The sequence below is a fragment of the Platalea leucorodia genome, assembly GCF_965183815.1.
Source record: "Platalea leucorodia genome assembly, chromosome: 13".
Taxonomy (NCBI): Eukaryota; Metazoa; Chordata; class Aves; order Pelecaniformes; family Threskiornithidae; genus Platalea; species Platalea leucorodia.
Window position 1 is genome coordinate 12,396,163 of NC_138835.1, and position 21,968 is coordinate 12,418,130.

Sequence of the window (21,968 nt, forward strand, 5' to 3'; positions counted from 1 at the left end):
TGTCTGCTCTCTGTATGATTTTGCCACTACCTATGCAGATAAGAGCATGTTGCTGCTGCTGTACTGGTAACACTGATAACAGCAATGGGACTTGCTGGCTCAGTTACAAATCCACATGTACCATCATGCTAGAGACCTGTACTTTAGCACAAAAGAATAATGTATGGGCAGATTAGTGAGTAGTTATTTGATGGTGGTCTGCATAAGAATGGCAAGTAAACAGGCAGTTGTTTTCAAGATCAATATTTCTCAGCACATTTGTAAGTCTATAGCTATCTAGCAAATTGCCTTAGTCCCACGGCTAACACAGCCTAGCTCTGTACTCTGGAGGGAAAGCTGTGCTGGCGTATATGACGTGCAAAATATACCAAATAATAGTGTCTACGTAACTTCAAAAATGGGGAGACAAAAGAATAACATTTTCTCAAAAACACTGTATTTTTTAAATGGTTCTGGTTGTAATACATTTCAAGGGTAGTTGTGAACCTGCTGAGAAAACCAGCTCTCTGCTATCATGCTGATGAGTGTTTATGCAGTCAAAGCTAAAATCCCTATTTTTTCTTCACTTTCCCACCCATTCCATCTCAAAAGAGAGATTGGGGAATTCTGTTACATCTTTTGGGCCAGATTCTACTTTTACAGCAGTGCAAGTCCACTGACTTCAGATTTATTATTGACTGACAGCAGCGTGAGTATAGATTCAAGTATTCATTTATGTGCGTTGCTGCTTTTGAAAAGTGTATTTCCCGTATTTTGTGCTCCCAGCCAATTCAGTCTACCACTTGTTGCCGTGGAAACATTCACATCTCCCTCCTCCTCCATCCAAAGTGGCAGTATTCCATTTTCCCCAGATTTCCCTTTCCAGTAGTGTTTCTCTGACTAATTCATGCCTCCCCAGTGCCCCAGGCCATGGTTTGCACTTGCAATATTCTAGCGTGCATTAGGCAATAGGGCTCCCAACAGGTCTCGGTTCCCATTGTTATGTGTTCGGAGTGCAGATAATAAGCCCTCAATGGAATTCAATGAATTGAGAGCTCTTTGTGTCAAGAGGCAGAAAAGACATTTGCAAGTACGATTATTTGCCATAACTGCTTTCTGCCTTACAGACTCACTTTGTTCTAGAAGGGGTTTACGCTGAAACCTGGGGGAGTGAAATAGTTGCTAGACTGAAGAGTGACGCAGGAAAAGGTTGTTTAATTAATCTGATATCTGACTATTTAGAAAGTTAATGTTTGAACTGCCTGGGTGGTTGGTACTTCTCAAGCATGCCTTGTATAACCACAGTTAAAGACTCTCCACTGTTACTTAATGTTTCAATGAAAACATGAATTCCTGGAAAAGATTATACTTGCAATTTTCACTTCATGTTCTGTTTCACCTCCTTGGATATTTGCATAAGTAGACACAATGCATTAAGCAGCCCTTAAAAGATTATGGAGACAGAATTGAGATACAGAAATGTGGGCATCAAAGGAGGCAGGCAGGAAGAACGATGGTTTTGTGGACACAGAGCGGAACCAAAACTCGAGCACTCAAAATTGATCTTTACCACACTGAAAATCTTGGCATGGGTAACTGGATCATGCTGGGGCAAGGTTTCTTGGCAACGTAAAGTGAAAAAAGAGGTATCTTTACTCAGTACTTTACCACATCTGGAAATCTGTAGTTCTAGTGTTGCCCTGAGGTTCTTGGAAAGGCATTTATTTTCAAGTTGACTTACCCAGAAACTGCAGACATAGCTAAATGCACACTCAGATTAGACCCTGGTTTGTACCTCAGCCTCATGTAACAGAGCGTGAAGTTCACAGTGCTGCTGGAGACAGAACAATACCAAGCAAACAGCACTTCAGATGTGCAGCCTAAAAGCATAGAGCGTGACAGTTCAACACAGAGCAATCATGAAGGAAAATTTTACCTATTGATGAAACAAAAGCTGTCCCCCGTTTCACAAGAACAACATGTCCAGGGCCACCTCCTCACAGAAACCTCTCAGTGCAGCTTTGCTCACTGGAAAGACATTGGCCCTCCAGACTGAGAGATTCAGTGGGAAACTGGGCTGAATCCACAGAACTTTGGGGAATATTTTATTTGATTTTGACCAAAAAGGGGGGCAGGGAGGGGCAGCATGTACAAACTACTAGTAGCCCTAATGCAGCAATTAAGTAGATACTGAACTAAGCCCAGTTTAGAGACTAGCCTAAATTCACCTGGAGATTATCAAGGTTTTTCGTTGAAGCTAAGACTGTGCTCCAACTCCCATTTGCTGAACTAGAAATCAGGGAACTGCCCGGAGTTCAGAAGGCTGGGAAGACTTGACACAGATTTATTTGAGAGACAGAAAGGCAGGGGCAGGCACAAAGAAAAGATCAGCTGTCACCGCTAATTAGCTGTGTACAATTTAATGCATTTTGCTCTTATTTGGCAGGAATCATCCAGGTAACCTTGTCATGATGCTAAAAATAACCCCAGCGAGCACAGTGTGGGCGTCTGTGAAAGCCTCAGCTCCTCGCATGAGACGGGAGCTATATATAGAGCTACAATTTAATTCTGTGGGCGTGTGTGTAAGCCGAGGGAGTCTCCCGTTCTCCTTGCTCTGCACTAGACAGCAAGACGAGATGCTGGCAGCAGGGATTGGCTGGGGGGTTGCTGTTGGAGATTTGCACGTGGCTCCAGTATTTTATTAACAGCTTGCACAGTGCCCGAGTGCTTTTTAAACCTGGTGCTGTGTGAGGATTTGTGATTTTTTTTTTTCATGTTTTGTCCCTTTTCCATTATGGGCTCAGCTTTTCAGGCTACAGAAAAGAAAAATAATGCAGGGGCTGGGGGGGAAGGACTGGAAGAATGGGGGAGGTGCAAATGATAGCTGAGATTTTTTGGAGCTGCCTCCAGGATTCAGACATCTGATTCCCATAGGCATTAATATTCCCCATGCCCGCCCTCGGTGTCAGGCAGTGACCCATAGCTGGAAACCCTGTTACGTACCCAGTGACAGACAGCCCTGGCCTTAGAGTCAAGGGGGCTGAGGTTTAGTGTCTGCTGCCAGTGTTACTCTGAGACAGTCTTCAAGGATAAAAATCAGGAGGAAAGGGAGAAAGCTCAAGTTTTGTTAATGTCTCCACGTAATGAGTCAGTTTAGCCTCCTGTTAACAGGGCTTTTCAGATCCAAGGGAGCTGCAGCGCAGCTCAAACACATGTATTAGAAGAGGTTCAAGTACATCTGTACATGCCATACCTTGACTACCCTGTTCCTTTCTCTTAAGGACTGAAGAGCTCTTGAGAAAAGTAGCCTTTGTTCCCTTTCAGGTATTACGCTTGCAAAAATAGAATGAACTTCACTAATGTTAATCCCTGGTCAGCAAGTAGCAAATCTAACCGCCCCGACTGTGTGTTCATAACGGACCCTCTGGACAGAAGCTCTTTGACCAGAGGCGCTTGCTTCCTTGCTTCCTTCCGTAATGAAGCACAGTACATGCACAATTAATTATGGAGCACCCTATCAGCTCTGGGCAAGAGCCATGATCTGCCGCTGAACCAGAAAGAGCAATTTGCTGTCTCAGGCCAGCAGACAGCATGTTTGGCAAGAATTTTTGAACACACTAATTCATTTATAAAGGGTTGCAACAGAGAGGACTTAGTCCTGTGTGTAAGTTTTTAATTTGAACAACATGCACATGACTCAAAGCTGCTCCCAGTGCAGGTTTGTATTGCTAAGGATTCAGCATGCACCTCCTGTTGAAAATGTTGGGTATTTACTTTGTGCAAACACGGGGAAGTGTCATTGCAGAGGACAGTTACTTCTGCCCAGGGACAAGAAAAAGTTTCACGTGTCTGGGGCACAGCTGATGAGAGATTGTCTTCTGGGAAGACACTAACTCCTTGCACTGCTCTGTTCTACTTCCCTGGCTCCAGTGCCGGGAATTCATAATCAAACATGTTTTCTACTGCACAGCGAAGGCAAGGGCAGCAGGTCAGTGCACAGCAGGGAAGGAAAGAGCAGAGCAGCAGGTGTAAATAGAGAGAGGAATATCCAGGGCCTTTTCTGGGACACAGAGTCAATTCCTCGAATAGGTCTTTGAGCATTAAGTGGCACATGTGAAACTAGAAATAAAAAAATCAGGGTTCAGAAAGCTGTAATGTATCACAAGGGAACATAATTACGTAAATAAACTTGCAGGAAAACTGCTAAAACAAGTGTAATTAAATAACGAAAAAACATTTTAGGGAAGAAAATAGCACACTTGTTTTGTCCTGCCAAACTGCCTACAAATAGCAGCATGTGTTCAAGCTCAGATCCTGTCTCAGAAATTGGGCATCTACACATGGCTGAAGATCTGGGCCCTGGCCCTGTAAAGTGACAAGCAGTCATAAACCAAAATGGAAATCCGAAGAAAGCCAATAATGCTCTGTAATGCTTCACCTTACACTGGATTATGATTCAGGTCCTTAAGCTAGTTTGGATCTGCAGCACAAGTAATTACAGAAAGAAATTAATTTAATTTGCAGAGCTTAATCGATAGGAACCAAAGTAAGCTGCTCTACTTGTCACAGCCATTTGTGCTGTTTTATGACAAAAACCTGACCAGAACAAGGTGCTATAGCAGTTGTGAGCTACTGATAATGCAAGGGCTGAGCAGGGATTCAGGCATTCACAGTGGCAGCCCTCACCATCAGTGGGGATGAGTGTTGCTGAGATTACTTCGGATTAGTTTTTTTGTTTTAAACCTGTTCATGAAATTCAGGAACAATGTTTTATGCACTTAATGCCAAGCACTTACTTCACTGTAGTTGAAATAGAAGAAAGATGGGATGGACAGTGTGTATCTAAAAGACTATGAGCTGGTATAAGCAAAATCTCATCCAGAAAGGGGTTTGGCTGTATGTTTTCCAGTTTTCACGTACCCAATTTCAGACTTGCTGCTTGAAAGCGTGTAAGAACAAAAGAGAGAAGTAGTTTTGGTTCTCCCGCCAGCCACCCTCTTAAACCTAGTCAACTTTATATGCAGCCTGGATATAAATGAGTTTCACCATAACTGTTACTGCGAATTGCCTGCAGAATACCGCAGCAGACAGAATTCACTTCCACAAAAACTGTAGTGTGGCTTTTAGATTGGGGAAGGGAAGAAGACAAAGCTTTCTTACTGTGCAGTGTCACATTTGCACACACCATACTTGGAAGGCACGTGGCTAGTACCACAGCAGTATGTTATCACTGATTTATGGGGCAGTGTTGTCAGATGAGTCATCTGCACCTTCGCGTGAAGAACTCAAGCATGTTTTTGGACTCTCTTCCAAGAACTGGCTCACCACATGTGATCCAAGGAAACTGCAATGAATACAGTGCAGTTGCTGGCCCTCCAAATACTATTAGTTACTACAGTTTCCTCCTCCTGCAGCTGTGAGCACAACTTCTGTAGCCTGGTTCATTCAGGATCTTAATTCTTCCCAGGAATCAGAGGCTTGAACTTGCTGCTTTTCATATAGAAAAACTGGGTCAGTCTAGCACAGTTTCTACCTTTTTGAAATAACCTTAGAGAAGGCAAGAGGGGTGAAAATTGAAAGAAATAAATATTCAGAAAATAGGGGGCGGGGGGAGGAGAGAAAACAGGTCAGAACAGAAGGTCATTGTTTTTAATCGAACACTACTTAATAAATATTGTACAGTTGTATCAATTATTAAAATGTAGTTCTAGCTAAATCTTTTTGATTCCATTGCCTGTGCCCACTTGGCAAGCTGCAGCTGTATAATCAGGTCTTGTGGGGGTTTTCCTGTTTATTTGTGTGGCTTGCGAGCTACTTGGGTCAAACAGGGCATGGCAAGTTCCTTCAGTGTCTGTTTTTCTGGATAATTAACTCATCCAAGTGGCCAGCACACTCCCTTGACCTCTCCGGACTCTGGAGAGTGGTTTTTTTCCCTAGAAAGCACTCTCATTTTCTATCTTTTTCTTTAGCTGTCGCATGTAACACACCAAAAGACAAAAAAGGACTCCCAGATTTATCAATCCATGCTCAAGTATTTATCCAGTGTAACGAAAAAGAAACAAACACCTTTGGAGGTTGAGGACCTCCTTCTGTTGAAGGTCCACTTATGCAGAGGAGTCGTACCAAGGCAACTAGGAAACACATCTGCTTGAAGAACCAGCATGTTGGTAAAATCTGAGTCTTAAATCAAATTGGAAACAGGTTACTTCCATCTAGTTAGCCCGTTGTTGTACAAAGATGCGACAGTTATTTTCCATTGTTAAAACTATACAAAATACTACTCAGCCAAGAGACAAACACCAGAATAAAAACATGAGTGCCACGCTGTTGAAAAAAAGCCCTCAAAATCAAGACTACATGGGCTTACAGATGAACAGCCGTTGTCATTTGCTTGAGATGATCATATTCATTAAGCAAATTAAATTCTGAATGAATTAATACTTCATTAGTTTTTCAGAAATCATGTTAAAAAAAAAAAAAAAGAAGCCAGGATCTCACAATAGTCTCTCCAGATAGCAGCTGGTCTATTGCAAAGAGATCAGGCTAATTTGAGGGTGCCTGCAAAAGCCATGTTCTGGCCAGGCTACACTGCAGCCTTATTACGATAATTATCACAGGGAGTGGCTATAGTACTTACGAATACCACCCAACAGGGGAAAAATCCTTCTTCTCAAGAAAAGGTTAAACGAACCAGTACTAATGTGGTAAGGAAAGTTATATTTATAGGCATCATGCAATTAAGTTTAAAGAAATCTTTTTGCAGCCTGTTTACAACATAAAGGAGAAAAATAACAGAGAATGATAGGCATGTGGAAATACCAAGCTTAGATCCACAAGGATGATCGCAGCAGGAAGCTCAGGGTTAGCAGGGACTTTCTGGTGGAGTAGGGGCCCAGCACTCAAGTGCTGTGCATCAGCTGCAATGAAAAAAAACCCCAAAACAAACATGCTACAAAAGCCTAGCAAACCAGTGTATGATGGAGGTCATTTGCAGAGAAAGGCCTGTTGTAGCTTTGATGAAGTCACTGCCACCTTACATTGCTCTGCTTAGCATCTCCCTATCCTAGCAGACAGAAAGCAACTCTAAGGAGACATGGGTGTGGTAAAATTGAATCCTTTCCCAAGAACATAGAGACCTCACAGAGGTTTTCTGTTGCAGCCTTGCACTTTGACGGTAAAAGACAGTGTATGCTGTACCACAAGAAATCATAGCGGTAATGTCAAAACTAAATGCTCAGGTCAATAGGAAATGTTACATAATTAAATTATTACATTTTATTCAATTGAAGAACCCAGATTTCAAAAGCTCAGAATTTTCTGTCCTGACTGAAATTTGCCAGAAACCTCTGTTCGGATTTACACTACCATACCTAAACACAGGATCCTAAATGGAACCAAGGAGGGTCCCAAAAAACTTTGGGGAAGAGCAGACAAAATATGAGGATGACATTCCTAAATTCAAATCCTCTCTGCATTTTCATGTAAGTTAGCCTGTCTGTAATGCTCAGTGTCACACTTTGTGGCATCAAGTGACAAGTCATGTTCCTCACACAGCCCAATTTAAAAACAAACAGAATCACTAAAATACTGGTTGCGGTGGGAAGTGAATAAATCCCTGGAGGGTCTGCAAGTCTGGTTTTCCAGACAAGACTATTTGCCACATTTTCCTATTCTGTACAATAGAGATAACCATATAGACCAGCTTTGCAGAGCACTATGAGATCTGCTGGTGAAATAACTACACAACAGATGATTATTCCTGTTGTTGAGACCAGGGGACTCGCATTCCTACAGAGTGCTTGGGCCACATCTTTGAGTTGTCAATGGAATTTCTCATTTCATTCTGCATGCTGATAGCAGGAACACACTTTGCACTGAAAATCAAGAGATGAACTCGAGAAATTTTGAAAAAAGCAAAAGATTAAAATAAAATAAGTGGGAATGCAGTAAAGAAGCAGGATTCAGAGCATGCTGTGGGCAAAGGCTGTGTGGCCCTGGCCAGCCTTGGTAAATGATAGTACAAGGGCAAGCTGTTGGTCTAGCTCTGTGCTGAAAAATGCTGGGCTAACAATAGCGCACACAGCAGAAACAGAAAATAGTACAACAGATGGTGATATGCTATCTGAAGGCAGGGATATCCCATCCTTTTGGAGATGCTGTGTGGGTGAGTGACAGGATAGAACTAGAAAGTACTTGCGTTGCCAGGGAGAGCGTTCCCAGAGAGATTCCTGCAATTGGATAGCAGGTCTGTAGTCATACATATGGTCCCAGCGGGGACTGTCTATCCCAGAAGCATTTGCAACTTTAGGAATGACTGTCATTTAGTTTTCTCTTTAGGGATTACACAAAGCCAAGAGAGCACTGTATTTTCCTTGATTTACTTCAGTGATTAAGAAAGCTGTCCCTTGGTGTAAAGCCTGACATTACAACCAGTTTGGAAAGTGCAGTGGCATGCCCTCTCCTGTTCGGGTTTGAAGCTGCTGGGTTAGTAGGCTTACACAGCTTGAGACCACCAGCTCTGGGGTAAATCCTTGCTGTTGCTTTATGCAACACCTTGCAACGGTGAATGTGCCTGCAGATGTTTACTTGTCACTTCGCAGACTTTGCAGATTGCCAAAGGGTCCGTTACATACAAATACGTGTTACAGGGAACAGAGAAGTATATTCTCCAGAGTCCACACTGCATAGGGAAATTCTCAGCAGCTTGTATCCATGGCAAGAATGGCCGTTCTCAAATCATTTTGCATTAAATGAGGGGGTGGAGGAGAATTTATATATAGTCAGCAGAGGCAGGCTGACAAGCTATGCATACCAATATTTCATTGTTTGCTCTCTGCAAATCCAGCTGTGGTTTCTTCCAGTGACCCAAATCCCACAGTTGTACATTGCAGTGGCATCTGTTGGTAGGTTAAGTGGACAGTGTTGCAGGATCTTAATGCTAGCTGTGCAACAGTGAGCATCCTAGCTCAATTCAGGACATGGGTGACACTTCCATCCATGTACAGCATCTCCACTTGAGGGACTCTGAAACATAGCTAATGCTACAGTACAAACTGACATGTCTTTCTGTCCTCCTGTCCCTGTTCCCTCTGTGGTGGCTGAAATTGCATTCCTGGCTGCCCAGAAAGTAGAGTCATGAGCCTACAGACACTTCATTTCTTACAGGGCTCAAGGGAGGCTGGCAACCCAGCCTCAGTCTCCCCAGAAGAGATCAAGAACAAGCATCGCATTAGGCATCATTTATACAGTGAAGTTAAAACCTAACTTTTGTTTTTTTCTTTTTTAATCCTTTGTGTACATATCATTCTGCAGTGAGCACCCAGGAGTACGCAGCTGTTCCCCTGGGAGTTTTGGAAAGCCTCAGTGAAGTGGCAGTCCCCACCACTGGGCTAAGGTTTGCTTCTGGTCTACTAGTGACTGACTTGCAGACTCCCTACTGTTGCTCAAGCAGTTGCTATCAGAGTTGATCTTAATGTGACTTCAGCAGTGGCAGATGTCTTTACGTAAAATAATATAATGGTAATACATACATAATGGGATAGAACTAAACCCCTGGGATTTATAGAATTCCTTTTGTTTGCTTGTCCTAAAGCATCAAACCCATAATGTTCTCAATTTGCCTAAATCTGTGATATGTAACATCACTTTTTGTTGTTTTCTGTGGGAACACAGGGCTCCAGAGTTTTACTCCTGCTTCAGGGGGAAAAAAAAAAAAAAAAAAAAAAGAAAAAAAAAAGAAAAAAACCTATTGCTTTGCAATGAAACATTATTCACCATTTTCACTGACCTGCACAGTGTGACCTAGATCATAACCAGCATGCGGTTTCAGTTGGAAGACCCTTCAACATACATTTTAATACACAGCCTTGAGCCCTCATCAGCCTTCAGCAGCGGAGTTGCACTGGGAGTCTGCACCACTTGCGCCGTTATTTGGAGAGCGTGTTCTTTCAGCAGTTTTTCTTGCTGAGCTATTTTTAGCTTGAATGTATTCCCCAAACCAGTTCCTTGCCCAGCTGCAAGGCAAAGCAGAAACAAGAGCAAGCGGCAGTGCTGCTCACGCTGACATTGCTACCAAAAAACGCACTCAAACTACAAACTCTGAGCATGTCTTTGGCTGAATAATCAGTTGTACTTTTGTCACCCTAATGACTAAATCCTGTAATTCAATCACAAACAGGCCAGATCCACTGTCTAGCAGCTCTGTTAAACCACAGAGTGGGGGAGCAGGTGGAAGGGAGAGGAGAAAGCTCCTGTTCTGAAATAAGCAGCTATTACATTTACACCCTAATGTAGGCGTGTTAGTTCTTGTATATTAACTAATAGCTCAACTGAAAACAAAAACCATTATGTTACATCAGTCCTGGAATGTGCCACAGCATCATCCAAGAGTCCTTAACTGCATGTTGAGAGAGGTATGAAAGCAGAAGCCTCCTGAAGGTGATGGAAGGAAGCTCGGCATCTTCACTGATCTTTGCAGCAGGCCTTTGAACTGAGAGACTGGCTCTGCTCTCCAGCTGTGGCTGGCCTTTCTTCCCCACACATTGAGGAAACTACGAAACCAAAGGTCAAATGCAGTGGGGCTTTCACAGGTGGTGAAAACAGTGATTACCATAAAGCCTTCTCCATCTGAATCCTCTCGCATAACTAGACACTGGCTCTGTTGGTGTATTTCACACCACACAGTGCTTATCACTAAGTAACACTATGCAATAGTAAATCTGTCACAAGGATGTAGGTCGTTCAGGGACAGTGGGTTATGATACAAGGGTCACGCCGGGCAAGTATGTAGTTTTTATTCCAACTGAAATCTGAACTCCTCATTCCAGGGCTTCTATCATAGAAATTGTAATTGCCTGGGAGATGAGTGACAAGATAATTAACTGAACTCTTGCTGATCTGCAGCCTTGAAAATCCAGACAGAACTAAAGGCCAAACAAATGAGTAAGATACATAATTAAGGCAACACATACAGCCTCTACACTTATCCAGTACCTTCTACTGGACACCCAAAGACAGCTTTCTTATTTAGATGCAAAAAACAGTTTATGAAGGAACACAGACACAAATATTGAGCAAGTTTTTGCATGCAACTCTACCATACCAACTACCATATCTACCATCTACCCAATCTACTATACCAACTCACCCTTTTCATACTGCTCTTTAGCCTCCTACTATCAGAGAACTGCAGCAACTATCCTTATCCTGCTACGGGAAATGCTAGCACATCACTCGGCTACCACTTTTTACATGCTCCAGAATTACCTTGGAGTAAAAACAAGATTGTGTCTCAGTGTCTGCCTTCTAATTCTGTACAGACTGTAAAAGGCAAGTCCCTGCTACCAAGGATTTACTACTACCCATAATTGTACATTGCAAGCAGTACTGCACTGCCACAGTGCAGCGTGCGGGTGACTCAAAGCCCTGGCACACATCCTCTTCACAGCTACTTATAGGAAGGATGAAAATAAACTTCTTGTTGAATTGAACATGATGTTCTGGTAACAGAGATACCAATTTCAGAGGCAGAGCCTTTGCCTCCTGATGGGCAGCAGGCACAAGCTGCTTTATGAGAAGCCAGCATGGGGCACTCCCATTTCTCCTCCCTTCGCCTGGTCCGGAGCTCTCCTGTAAGAGGGATCCTCCCCACCACGCCTCTTCCCAACTCCATCTGCAAAACTTCCACTCACAAGAGACAATCAATGCAATTGCTGCTGGCTACAGCTCACTTACTGAAGGCTGCATTGATTGCTCGCTTGTCAGTCCAGAGTCCATGGGCACATGCACGTGTCCAAGTCTACTCAGTCTACCCCTCCCTTTATAGAAGATTATCAGAATCACGTGGGTCTAACTAAGGAAGAGCAGAAAAAAGATTCCAAAGTACGTCTTTTGGCTTCAGCTACAGATCCGAAAGAAATCCAGTTTTATGACAATCATACACGCAGATACTGTGCAACGGACACTGTGCAACGGACTCTATGCAAAAATATATTTAGGAAAAAAGGAATACATTTGGGGGACAGATAAGAAACCCCACAAACCAAGAAGATGAGCTTTTTTGCACTGGATTCTGCTGAACACTTGCTAGGGTCTGCCAAGCAGCCGAGACTGCAGACTAGTAAGAGGAGCTAGAAAGGAAGGACTGAGGTGTGGGAAGTCAGCATAGCCCCATAGGCATACAGGTGGGCTGTACCCATTCCAAATTTGTCTCTCATCAGCTATTTGGTGCCCATACCTGTAAGCCCACAGCTCACTGTGGCTTTGATGAAATGCTGTTCCCACAACGGACAAAGCAGACACTGCTGAGGTTAACTATGAGGACAGAGAACCTGGCAACGTCTCCTGCTTGTAGGACATATTGATGCATTGCCCATCTGATAGCAGACCCTGGGATCCTAGTGACATGCAAATGCTCAGACTGCTGAGGATTTAGAGTCACCTGTAACAGTCCAATACCATCAACCTTGGCGTAATGCTCGTCCCAAGACATTAATACACTTGAATGTGAAGGAGTCAATCTGACTGTGCGAAGTAAATATTGATCTCTTGATCAGCAGTCACAGGCACGTGTGCGAGTCGCTGGGCTCATGAACATGTGACCTTGCTCCAGAGGGGACAAGCAATTAGTGGTTTTCCCCTTGAAGCCAACTCTAGCGTCTGCACTTGTGCATGTCGAACATGTTAGTTAGCAGGACCTCAAACCGGACTCTTGTGGCGAAGAGCTGCAGCCCACTCCACCAGAGCAGCCAACAGAGACTTCCCCACGCATCGGGCTGGTAGGGGCAGTTCTCGTTATCTCTCTGGGCAGCCTGTTTTGCTACAATCACACACTGCACGTGTACCGTCAAGGGAAACAGCCAGACACTCATAGACTTACTGCCCCTCGCAGAGCCAGCATGGAGCACTCATGAACGTCACAGGATTCCCATGTGCACGTTGCAGGGAGAAAACAAGTATCTTGAGGCCATGTGCAGACTCTCAGCACCCACGGTACGTTGAGACCAAGAGCGCACGTGGCTGTACCTGCAGGGTGTTCTCGGGGTGAACCACAGGCGACTGAGCTAACCTGCAACAACCTGCTCCTCTCCCCCTCAGGAGTAACACTGCAGAGGACATGGGAGCAGGCAAAGTCTTTGCCTTCTGAGAGATGGAAATATATAAATTTATAAACATAAATATTTATAAATATCTTTCCAAGGCCAAACTACGAGAGAAAACATTCTAAAGGTAATCTGAAAATACCCCCAAAACACTCCCCAAACTTCAAACAGCTGAAGAACACCTGGTGATTGAACGTTTATGCTCACTTTGCACAGAACAACAATAACACATAAACTTTGTTATTTTTCTGAACCTAAGAAGCAGCTGTCCATGTAGTGTTGTGTGTCATCCTCCCCCTGCAACTTATGGTGACTGCTTTAGCATTATGATAAACGATTCAGCTTTTGGTCTCTATCCAAACTTGGAGCATCACTGACACATGTACAGCAAACTGTCTGAGCTGTATCCAAACATCATTTACAGGGAAGTGACATTGGTGCCTCCAGTTCTGCTCAGGTTTCCTGAGGCAGCTGCAATCACCTCAACTGAGGCACTGCAGGTTCAGCTCCGCTTACTTCTGCTCCTGGCATCCCTTAGTTTAAGCTAATAGGAACGCAAATTCCTGGAGTGCATACTCTTACATGAGCCCGTAGCAATACTTATAACAGTGCATGCATTTACACCATGGAGGATCTGGACAGAGACAGGGCTTGCCTGTGAGTTACTTGACAGTTTTCAAGAAAGTTTCAAGACCCATCCAAAAATGGCTGACCCTGCAGAGGTGCTCAGGAGCACTCCTGCCTCAGCAGACAGTGCAAAAATACACAAACCTAGATTTTAACATCACCTAAGAATACAGCGGCATTAACTGAATGCTTTTCCCAAAAGCAAGAAATAGATATCTAAATTTAAATCCACTGAAAAGAAACCATTACTGCGACACAACAGAAGCAGCGCACTACATTAGTGCTCCCAGCGGAGCTCACAGTCACCTCACTGAGGTGAGTCCTGTGTGGGGCTACGAGTCCCCGGGTGAAAAAACAACAGAAACAAAAAGCCCAGGACTTACACTTAGACGTCCACATCCATATTGCGGCGGTGCTGGAGTCTCGTGCCCACCTCAGACCTTCAAATGGCTCCTACGACCAGAGCCGCAGAGCAGCACGGCACCCCGGCTGGATGCAGGCTGGGCCCAGGGTGGAGCCCTGCAACCGCCCACACTCAGGTGCAGGCACTTTGCTGAACCCACAGGAAACAAGGCAGGACTCTGCTCTCCTTCAAAATGGCCTGTGGCCCTGTAATACAGAATTCTCTTTGTGCAAAGCTTGTGGAGATCATCCACAGCCCACCGAGAGTTCGGTTTTTAGCCTTCACAAAGGCTTCTTCATGGCAGGTGACTGCTTCATTCTCGGGGTCACACACCAGCTCCCCTGCTGTGATCCAGCCTGCTGATAATCGATATTCAGCTGGAGTTTGTTCCCTTTAAACACAGGAGACTTGAGCATCCCCTCTGTAGAGCTTTACTCTCTCAGTCCTTGCTTCCTGGCCTGCACTCCCCAACGGTGGTGTGAGGAGAGCCGGCCGCCATTTCCCCAGGCCAGGTTTCCCTGAGGCGTGGTGGCCTTTCTGAGGCCATGGCGCTGCCTCTCCGCAGGGCCAGATGGCCGCCTTCTGAGGAAACGCACCGCGCTCAGCGCGGAGGGGTTGTTCTCTGGTTCTGTCAGAGGCAGAATTTCATATTTTAACAGCTTCAGAGGAAAACATGAAATAAATATCCAATATAGAGCACTAGTTGCTCAGGAGAGCACGTGGAACCCCGTGGTGCCCAGAGAACAGCTCACCCAAGCAGACGCACGAACTCATCTGAAACAGTTTCTTACTTAAAAGCTCCCTTCGAGAGGGACGTGCGTTTTTGACAGGGGGAACCTGCAGCTCCCCCTGCGCTACGCTGAGCTGACAGAAGCCCTCAGAAATGTGCTTGTCCTTGTCTCGCTCCGAGCCCGGCTGCAGGCGAGTGTTGAGGGAAGTCGGCAGTATCAAGGGGGACCGCAAGTCCCCCTCTGAGGAAACAAAGTGCAGCTGGGGCTGCTTAGACCCCCGGGGGGGATGAAGCACCCTCCTCCATCCTCCAAAAGCAGCTGAGCAGCTCAGGCAGGACGAGCTCTGCTCGCACAGTAAATACCCGCAGCAGCACCTAGTTTCTTGCCATGCCAGACGATGGGGCAAGGCAGTGCACCCTGCGAGCAGGCACAGTCCTCTCCGGGTGCAGAAGAGACCCTCCTGCAGCAAGACCCTCCTGATTTACGCTCAGCAGCGAGGCGTGGCCCCCCCGCCCTCGCTCGCCCGCGCTCACAGCTGCTTCCCCTCGCTGCAGTCAGCAGCCCTTGGGGGAGGCAGCTGGAGTCCTTCACCCTCACCCGCTCCCGCCGTTTCCCCCTCGCCCGGAGCCCGGCCACCATGCAGCACAGCTCTGGCAGCGGAGAAAGCAAACGAAAGGGGTTTCTGGGCAGAGAAAGGCTTCTCCTGAACAGCAAAAATAATAGCTAGAAACAAAATGTCCCTGCACCTTGGTAGCAATGGTGTCAGCAGCGTTGCCACTGCCCGTTGTTTGATCGTGACTCAAGCTGTATTTGGTGTTTTCACTCTATCCCCAGCCTCCCGAAATCCTGTTAGAATTTTATTTTGAAGAAAAGTCCACATCTGGTTTTGTGACTGACAAAAAGCTTGAAAGTGTGGCCCATATCTCTGAAAAACTCAGGAAAAAAAAATGCAATGCCATCTTGTGCATATATATGCCCGTGTATATCTATCTGCACCTTTTCCTTCTGTTGTGGGTAAAGCTGAGGGTGTGTACAGAAATACGTTGTTGTCTCTGGGCACCTACCATGTATTTATCAAAGCCAAAAGGGAAACAGGGTTTTAAATAATTAACCATCATACATATTGTAACTATATATATAAAAAAATACAGAGCATTCATATACATACGCATTCTCATACTGCTTTAATCATTTGTGTTAGGCTTTTAATCCCCCAGTGTAAAAGGGGCCTCTGAAATCTAATGTACAGATTCTGGGAGAATCTATAAATCTCGCATGGAAGGGCTGTAATTAAGAATGGCTTGAGAGAGAGGCATGTGAGCAGCAGGTCGGGTGGACCTTTCATTTGCAGATAAGCTCTCCGAGTAAGTTGTTCTTCCCTGATTTTATTATAAAATGCACATTAATCTTTTTCAAACAAAAAATAGCCAGACTTGTATCATTTCTGAGACATACAGGGAGATGAGTGAGGAGGGAAGAGTCCAAGGGTAACGGGAATTAAAAATACATGTTTAAAGCCTTTACTAGGGCATTTCAGCATCATTCTTGTTTCAGTTTTCATTATTGCAACTTCCACTGCTGGAGTATCCGACTCATTACTCCAAAGAGAAATCCAGAGACCAGGAGAAAAACCTTAGGTGATACAAAATATAAGCTAGGAAGAACGAGAGTTAGGCTGTAGGTGTTCTAAGCACAGGAGCTCATCATCTAAGCTTTTGTTGCTGTGAATCTGGTACAGTAGTCGTGATGCTTTCCTGTTGCCAAAGATGAGAGCCTTCCCAGTGATCTCAGGGAAATTAATTAAAAAAAGGATAAGGAGTTGGATTCATATTTTGGGCTCTTAGTCTGATAACATGAATAGAGAGTTGATTTTGAAGATACAAACCAAGGAGAAATTAGATTCAGGTACTTATACCAGTTCTTTTACAGTCTGTTAACAGTTACTTCATTTTTTCATCTCTTGTATATTTGATAAAATGTAGATCTTGTTATAGCATCACTTTATAATCATTCCTTTATTTCCTATACACAGTAGAGGGATAACTACTGCAGCAGTGGTTTGCAGCGTGGCCCCTGCTCTGAGTATTTCTTTGTCTTTGTAACTTTATCTCTGGCCTGGGAACATCTACTGGAGAGGAGACGATGAGAATCCTTAACGTTGCCAGAACGCAGGCCAGAAAGCATCATAAACTCTTTCCGATCTGCTTGCTGGATTATTACTTGCAAGCCAGCAAATGCAGCATGTGTGTGTGTGTCTGCCTAGGGGAGCGGTTCAATTACCTGAGATTCTCTGCAGATATTAGCAGTGTCTCGTGGGGAAGTCTCATTTAGTATGCAGAACAAAATCACTATGGCACTGATCATATGATTTGAAGACTCAATCCTGAAGCAGCACTACTGAAAAGGGGAGGTGAAACTGCATAAGACACTCCGTTCAGACAGCGCGAGGCTGTGAGCAGCACACGAATTTTATTCAGCAGGCAGGAGGAGAGCTGCTGGATTGGTCTGTTAGATGTGTAGTCGGGAAACCACAGGAAAGCTTTATTTCTGGCAAGTCTGCATTTTGTCAGGATGCACCACTGGTGTTACTAGAAAAAAGGAAGCCTGCTGCTATGTGAGATTAAAAGGTAGAGGCAGTGATAGCTACAGAAGATCACCGTGAAACGCATTTGATAACCACCTTAAATACCCCCTCAAGAGTGAATTTAACTGTTGGAGAGCACTGGTTCCAAGTGACTGTCTGGAAAGTATGGTGAAAGGATGCACGTTCTGAGGCAGCGTTTCACTGACAGCAGAGCAAACTAGAGGAGAACTTCGACCTGCATTGCTGACACTTGGGAAAAAGAACATAAGAAAGAATTTTGGTGCCAGGATTCCTGTATTTTTTTTTCTTCCCGAGAACTGGAGAGGGGTTCTGTAGTCCCCTCCCTGAGGAAAACACCAACCAGAACTCAGACTACTGCAGACTTTCCAAAGAACAGGCATGGTACAAAATGTGATTTTGGTGTTTTTCCGCAGGCGACTCAGCCAAAGACCTGCTGTTGAGGAGCTAGAAAGAAGAAATATACTTAAACGTGAGTATTTTTTTCCTGACGTATTTTATGTGTGTTTGTTGAAATCAGTGATTGCATTTCTAGAACATATTACTTTTAAATAGACAAATTCTTTCACTGGGATTATTTTCTGTACCTAAAAGTTTCAATTTTTCACATGTCCTGGGTTTCGAATACTGCAGGAATCAGAATTTACAACTTGATACAGGCATGCAATTTAGTAGAGAAAAGAATGACTTGTTCAGATTCAGGCTTTCAAATCATTTTCATTCTGATTACACTGTTACGGGTGTCCAAGAGGCGAATACAATCTTAGTGTCACAGGCTGCAGTGAGAATTGGACTGACATGTTTCAAGGCGTGGACTCTCATGGCAAACCGTACACTGAATACCACCAAGGCTAAAGTGGAATGGAGAAAGCATCCTTGCAGAGGTGTGATTCCCCTCGCAAGTACATTTGTTCGTATCATTAGAGATCTTCGCAAGGACAAGTCAGAGAAACATCATTCTGAGATATTAGAGTTATCAGAGGGACAGTTCCAGGCCTGTTACAGGTGCTGCCACAGGGGAATGTTCTCAACATCTCTCAAATAAACACAAGGCAGAAACTTGCAACTCTTTTCCTAAAGATTGGTGTTCTGACCTGGGGATCAAACAAGTGATGAACACAATCCCTTTCCTTACAAGTGCTGGGACTCCTCTAAGTTAGGGGAAGGTGAGAGAGAGCTTTGAAACTGTCTCCATTATGGGTCTCAGACAGGAGAAGGGGGGAGGCCATCTGTTTGAAGGAAAAGTGTATTGCTTCTGTTCCCTTCATGGTCTGTTTAGTGTTGAAAGACAAAAAACAGAATGATATGAACAATAGTTTGTTTCTCATTAAACAAGCATAAAACATAAAGCCACGCAAGTTTATGTCATACAAGCGATGCTGGCTGTGCTATTTAATTTATATTTAATTATTAATGTGATTGTAATTTGCTAGGAAAAAAGTTACCTGCATTTTGTTACCTAAAATTTAATGTCTCAGAACTTTCTTAGTAGTTCATAGAAAAAAAACCCTTATGCTCTTGCCATTGAAGTTATTGGGAATTGCATTTCAGTTTTAACACAAAGGAATTCCACAGTCAACATTTATCGGTGTTTTCAGTACTGTTCCAATGCGTACATCGCACATGGGAAAGTTAGATGTATCTAACACGTGCATAGCTAAGTGAGAAAAAGGATACATTCTTTGCAAATGTGAAGGGATGAACTTGGCCTAACTTCACCTGTCATCTGCCACAAGAGACAAGAAAAAGCAGTAACCCAAGATCCTGAAATATGTGGGGCCAGATTTTCAAGAGTCAGTACCTAAGATCTCTGAAAATCTGTTTCTTTGGGTTTTTTCCTGGCTAAGGAAGAGCTGATCTCTATTGAAAAAAATCTGTTCCTTTATGTTTACTTTTTGAAGTGTGCTGGTTACATCCTTAATCTGGGTTAAACTGACCAGCTTTAATAATACAAAAGTTTGAATACATTCATATAATGAGCTTAGAGAGAGATAAAGCAGAAAGAAGATAAAGCAGAATTAAAGATATTTCCTGAATGCCAGCTAAACATACTGGTCTAGATTTGTATCTCATTTAAAGAGCTCCCAGCATGGAACAAATCTATTGACTTCAGTTCAGTTGCTCAGGCTTTATACAGGTTCAGCTGAGATCAGAACCACTTCTATTTTATTTACCTCTGCCATTATATAAAAAGCTTGGTATCTTGTAAAGAGCCAAGGTCATCACGTAGCTGTGTCAGTTGTAATCTTAAAAGGCTGGACAGATGCAACAGCTCTAGTCTCAGTTTGGAGTGAATTTGGAAATTAGTAAAGTCTCCCTTTATTAACAGGGATATTGCCATCCTTGTCATGGACTTTAAACACCCGGATTGGGTCTGACATGCAAAGCTGTAGCAGTATAAATGCCCTTCGGTGCAATCACTACAACCTCCCCCGGTTGTGAGGGTTTGTACAGTTGCGTCCTAAGTGTCCTAACACCTTTGAAGTTCCTAATACATACTGCTAACAGAAGCCATGCTAACCCCAGAGCTGTTTTAAGGACTAATAATTCACATTTGTACAACTGTCAAAATGAGAAGCATATTGCAAGTGCCTAAGTGCAACTACTATATTATTTTAAAACAAATCTCAGTAAGATTAAAAAAAGTGACTTCTTATCTCCCTAAGGGAGATGTTTCTGAGATAAAAGTAACACTTAAAAAGCAAAGTTAAAGCCATCACTTTCTCTACAATTTTGTTGATCTTCTAAGTCCTTTAACTATAGAAACACTGCTGGTTTACCACAAAGCATGAAACGCCTATGAACTAAAATCACGACCCAGGTCTTCACGTGTTCTTCCTGTATTCACCAGAAAGCTGACATTCCCATTCAAGAAGGCAGCACCTCTTAAATCACACCGTACAATCCCCGGTTCATTCTTCACACCAGGAATTGCTTCAGTGTCATGCACAGCTAAGAGTTCCCTGAATAACTCTCAGAGCAGCAAAATGAATTTCAGTACCGCACATGCCACTTCGTAATTGGGAGCGTCTCTCTACTGAGATTTATAAAACCAGCCCTCACTAATGAATGGATCGAAGTGTAGGCAGAGTGACGCTGATGGGAAAAACCTCTCTGGTTTGTCTCTGTAATAACGCCTGAGTTTTATAATGCCCTTGCTAGCATGTCCTATCAACTCGCGTTTCATTTTTTCTAGAAGAACTATTTATTTTATTTCTCGAAGCTAGGAAAAAGCACTGAACCTGAGTGAATGTCTCATAGGAATGGGTCACTATACATGTTTAGTATATTTGGAAAAACATTTTTTGATCAGAAATGCGTATTTGTGATTTTTCTTCGGGAATTCTCTCAGTGCATATGACAGTCATATCTTGAAAAGGCACTATGCCACAGAAAATTCTCTTCTTTTAATAAAAATATATATATAGGAATATCTACTCTAAAAGGGGTGAGTGAAAACTGAATGAAGCATATTAGTAACTTCTTGCAGGTATCTCTACATCTTAGAATAAATACACTCTACTTTTTAAAGCCTGTTCTCTTTTTAAACACTCCAGACTTAAATAGCTGCCCATCCCTGACAGAGCACTAATTTTAGCTGTCCTATTCTCTTTTAAATTTGTGTGCTTTGCCACCGAATTGTAAGATAGCACATGATAGCATTTTAGATTAATTTGATTTACATTTCTACTATAGCCAGTTGTAGCTCTGCACTACTACGTTATTTTAAATAGATACTTATGATTGCATTTCAGTGTAATCTAATGAGCATAAAAATAAGAGAGAAAAATACTTCATTACTAAAAATATCATTTTGGAAACTCATCTGCAGTGCTAGTGTTTTTTCGAGGCATATTAAAGATCACGTGTGTGCTTTAACACTGGAAATACCTAATGCAAGTGGTATAATAAACTTCACAGTAGTATCTAGAGAATCCCCAAATGGTCAAACATTTTTCTCTAGGTCTCCAGTTTTGTTCAGGTCATCGGCTCACGCTTTAATTTAGTAACAGATAGTACTAGAAATAGAAACGCCATTAACTCGTTTCCTAAGGCAAAGGATATATTTCACAGTGTTACAGCACTCTAGTCTATTTTTAGACTCCGTGTGTAGGAGTTATCACGGCTTGAATGTTAATAGGCACAACACACAAAAGCAAGCTGGCTTAGGTTAGAATGGAACGGTACAAAAGAAAACCCCGTGAGGATAAAGAGGCTCTAATGTCAGTGGCATATCCTGAACAGCAGAGTAAAAAAGCATGCAAGTCAAAGACAGCTATTGTGGCAGCGTGGCCATCTAAAGATGTAGCCTGAGAATAAGGTTACACGGGACAGAACATAGTTACCCTGGAGCCGCTGCAGTCTTTTCAGCATCTACTGCGATGAATGGCTCCAGCAACGTGGAGAATGAAAAAAAATTATTAACTATGGAATATTTTTATTTTCCTTCTAAAGTTTATACAATTGGAGAGTTGGTGTGGCTGCTGTTGTTTTATTAAATCTCCTTGGAACTGGAGTTTAGAGCA

At 43.3% G+C, this 21,968-nt stretch overlaps 1 protein-coding gene across 1 annotated transcript in view; it reads left to right on the forward strand.

The window, feature by feature from the left end:
* PHACTR3 (phosphatase and actin regulator 3) overlaps positions 1–21,968 on the forward strand; it is a gene marked incomplete at both ends in the record, with an annotated part of 110,782 nt that overhangs the window by 84,227 nt on the left and 4,587 nt on the right. The window contains one exon of the mRNA XM_082325695.1: positions 17,859–17,914. Coding sequence (XP_082181821.1) covers positions 17,859–17,914 — 56 coding nt within the window. The remainder of the gene's footprint in view (positions 1–17,858; positions 17,915–21,968) is intronic.